This window comes from Myotis brandtii, unplaced genomic scaffold (assembly GCF_000412655.1).
Source record: "Myotis brandtii unplaced genomic scaffold, ASM41265v1 scaffold329, whole genome shotgun sequence".
Taxonomy (NCBI): domain Eukaryota; kingdom Metazoa; phylum Chordata; class Mammalia; order Chiroptera; family Vespertilionidae; genus Myotis; species Myotis brandtii.
In genome coordinates this window covers 430,588-434,460 of record NW_005362676.1, presented here as the reverse complement: position 1 = coordinate 434,460, position 3,873 = coordinate 430,588, and the positions used below count along the sequence as shown (strand labels likewise).

General features: G+C 56.7%; 1 protein-coding gene across 5 annotated transcripts in view; it reads right to left on the bottom strand.

Annotated features, from left to right (window-relative positions):
- Window positions 1-202, bottom strand: part of LOC102247083 (transient receptor potential cation channel subfamily M member 1) — a 19,122-nt gene extending 18,920 nt beyond the window's left edge. For all 5 annotated transcript variants that reach the window (XM_014543578.1, XM_014543577.1, XM_014543579.1 and 2 more), the window contains exon 1: window positions 70-202. In XM_014543578.1, the coding sequence (XP_014399064.1) occupies window positions 70-126 (57 nt within the window). In that variant the 5' untranslated portion in view covers window positions 127-202. The remainder of the gene's footprint in view (window positions 1-69) is intronic.
- Between the last annotated feature and the right edge of the window lie 3,671 nt (window positions 203-3,873).

Below are 3,873 nucleotides of genomic sequence, written 5' to 3'. Positions count from 1 at the left end.
AACCTGGGACCCTTCAGTCCGCAGGCCGACGCTCTACCCACTGAGGCACACCGGCCAGGGCTCACTCACCTTCTGCGACCCCGATGTGGAGCTCTTGAGCAAGCCCTGCTTGAAAGAGCTGCTCATCTTCCTTGGGGAGCCCGTGACTTTCTCCTGCACCCCTTGGGTAGGGCCAGACCCCCCACGAGGGCAGCCCCCTGGTCCCCGGACAAGGAGGCCCGGGGCCTGGGAGCAGGCTGGCTGCAGCTGGTCAGCCAGGAGGCGTCACACTGGACGGCCTGCCCGACTCCCGTCCTTCTATAACATCTGTCACCAGCCGTAATCCCCCCCCACCGCCCCCCAGAGGTTTATGGGCGCCGATTTAGCAAATTGAAAGCAAAGTGGTGGCTGCAGAGAGGGTGGTCAAATGGGGGATTTGGGAATCCAGAGAGGCACATCTCCAGGGCAGACAGCCCCCGACAGCTGGCGTCTGAGCCCGCGCCCCCCGCCCCCCGTACCCACGTGAGCACAAACCCAAATCAGCACCAAGGCCCGGCCTCGGCTCACGGCTCCCTCCTCCCGGCCAGCAAGAGTGCACATCCCCCTGTCGATTTTTGACAATGAGATGAGATAAATATATTTTTATTGATTTCAGAGAGGAAGGGAGAGGGAGAGAGAGAGAGAGAGAGAAACATCCACGATGACAGAGATCACGGATCGGCTGCCTCCTGCACGCCCCACACTGGGGATGGAGCCCGCAACCCGGGCATGTGCCCTTGACGGGGAATCGAACCCTGACCTCCTAGTTCAGAGGTGGACACTCAACCACTGAGCCACTCTGGCCTGGCCTAATGCATTTTTAATTCTCTGGCCGTGCTTCTGTAAATACATGCATTTTTGCTTTTTAAAAATTATCTTTTATGCATATTTATTCACATTTCCTTGTGTGCACTTATAGCTTTTGTAACACACGTATCATTGTTTTCTAATTTTCTGTTGTTGCTGATCCTCCCCCGAGGATATTTTTCCATTGGTTTTTAGAGAGAGTAGAAGAGAGAGGAGAGACGCAGAGAGAGAAACATGGATGTGAGAGAAACACATGGACGGGTTGCCTCTTGCACAAGCCCCAACCAGGGCCCGGGCCGGGGATGGAGCCTGCAGCCGAGGTACATGCCCTTGACCGGAATCGAACCCGGGACCCGTCTGTCCCCGAGGCCCCAACGGTATTACTCTAGCCCACCCCCAGGCTTAAGCGTCCTGAATTCTGGAGCCTCCGCACAGGGGATTAAAGGCCAGCCAGCCAGCCAGCCAGCTAAATGGAAGCTGGGGATCGTCACCTGCACCGGGAGGGTGAGCCGAGGGGGCAGGGCCCATCTGGCCGCCCGCCTGCCCCCTGTCACGGGGCGAGAGACAGGTGGCCCTGCTCCTTGTCCATGTTCTCCTCCTGTTCCTGCCTCACTTTCCTGGTGTCGTTTCGTTTTCCGCCCGAGTTCTGCGTGGAGTGGAAGATGATTATTCTGAATTTTTTAAATATATATTTTTTATTGATTTTTTACAGAGAGGAAGGAAGAGGGATAGAGTGTTAGAAGCATCGACCAGCTGCCTCCTACATACCTCCCACAAAGAATGTGTCCGCAACCCAGGTACATGCCCTTGACGGGAATCGAACCTGGGACCCTTCAGTCCGCAGGCCGACGCTCTATCCACTGAGCCAAACCGGTCAGGGCTATTCTGAATTTTTGTCGGATCGTTCATAGGTCTCTGTTTGTTGTTGTTGTTTTTACAATTGGCTTTGGGGGTTTATTTTGTCGCTGTGGCTGAGCCATCTTTCCCCGTTTCTTCACGCGCTGGTTGTTTTCTCTCGTGTTTCGTGCCTTGGAAAAAAGTCCCCTCTCCCTGTCTCCATGGGCTGGCTTCCTGCGAGGGATCCCTTCACCCATCGGCCTGTGGCTACAGAGTCCCAGGGCCTCTCAGATCCGCTGTAAGGCCCGGCCGGCCGGCGGGGCTCGGTGCTCGAGCATCCACCTGTGAACCAGGAGGTTAGGGTTCGATTCCCGGTCAGGGCACATGCCCGGGTTGCCGGCTCGATCCCCAGTAGGAGGCAGCCGATCCTTCATGGATGTTTCTCTCTCTCTCTCTCCCTCTTCTTGCCTCTCTGAAATTAATAAAAATATATATAATTTTTAGAAAAACATCTTTTGTAAGGATGCATCCCGTCTGGGTTCCTGTGTGATTTGCTAACTGCATAGGTTTGCTGGGTGCCCTTTCCGGGAGCTGGCCGTCTGGCGCCCTCTGGTGTCTGCATGCGGTACTGCAGGTGCTCTGGAGCTGCCACGCACTGGGGAGCTCGCTTTAGGCCTGGGGGGCCCCCCCAGCATCTAAGGCAGCGGTTCTCAACCTCTGGGTCGCGACCCCTTTGGCGGTCGCACGACCCTTTCACAGGGGTCGCCTAAGACCATCCTGCATATCAGGTATTTGCATGACGATTCATCACAGCAGCAACATGACAGTGATGAAGTAGCAACGAAAATAATTTCATGGTCGGGGGTCACCACAACATGAGGAACTGTATTGAAAGGGCCAGAAGGTTGAGAACCACCGATCTAAGGGGTGCTGGTTCCATCAGTGTTCGGTTATTTTCAAAAAATATATTTTTATGGATTTCAGAGAGGAAGGGAGAGGGAGAGAGAGAGAGAGAGAAACATCCGTGGACCGGCTGCCTCCTGCACGCCCCCCCCTACTGGGGATCGAGCCCGCAACCCGGGCACGTGCTCTGACCGGGAATCTAACCGTGACCTCCTGGCTCACAGGGCGACGCTCAGCCGCTGAGCCACGCCGGCCGGCCGGGCGAGTTCCCCACCCGTTTGGAAGCCCTCATCCGTCTCTCTCATCCTCCCACATGGGTCTTGGGCGTGGCCGTACACGACTTGTTTTGGCAAATCGGACGTCAGCAAACAAGACACGAGCGGAGGCTTGCAAGGCCCCTGCCCCTCAGGGCCTGCCCTCTCTTGCCACCGGGAAGCAAGCCCCAGCTAGCCCGCTGCACGGCCGGGCGGAGGCCGGAGGCTTCCCGGCCAACGGTCAGGCACGTGTGAGCGAGGCCATCCGAGTCGGTCCAGCCCCAACGAAGTCACCAGCGAACTCCGCCCGCGCGAGAGGGAGCCGGGCAGAACCTGCGGGAGGAGCCCAAGTTGCCAGCCCGCGAGTCAGTACCTCAGAGACCACTGCTGTGACCGGCAGCCAGACAACAACAATGGATGAGGAACAGGACGCCAAACTATTTACAGATGAACTTCCTGATGTGTAGGGACTCGCTTCTAAAGAAGCCAGGGGGCCCGGCCGGCGGGGCTCAGTGGTTGAGCATCGACCTGTGAACCCGGAGGTCACGGTTCAACTCCCGGTCAAGGGCCCATGCCCGGGATGGGGGCTCGATCCCCAGTGTGGGGCGTGCAGGAGGCAGCCGATCCAGGATTCTCCCTCATCGTAAATGTTTCTCTCTCTCTCCTTCTCCCTTCCTCTCTGAGATCAATAAAAAAAAAATCTATAATGATAAAGTGTAATATGCTAATTAGACCGGACAGCCGGACGACCTTCCGGACGAAGCCGGGCCTGCGAGGGCCGAGCCCCTTGCACAAAATTCTAGTATATATATATTTTTAAATGCATTCACGGGGCCCCTTTCCCACACATGCACCAGGAGCGGAGTTTTCATGAGTCATCCCCTGGGAACATGACACGGCGCCGGGAGTATCTGTCCGCCGCCCCGGGCTGTGTCAGGCGATGAGACGTTGCTACGTGCGGCAGGGCCGTAAACAGACATTAAAGGAAGGTTACTTCATGGTCTCATTAGCCAACGTCGGTTCCCCTGAAGCTTCTGAGCCTCAGAACTCAGCC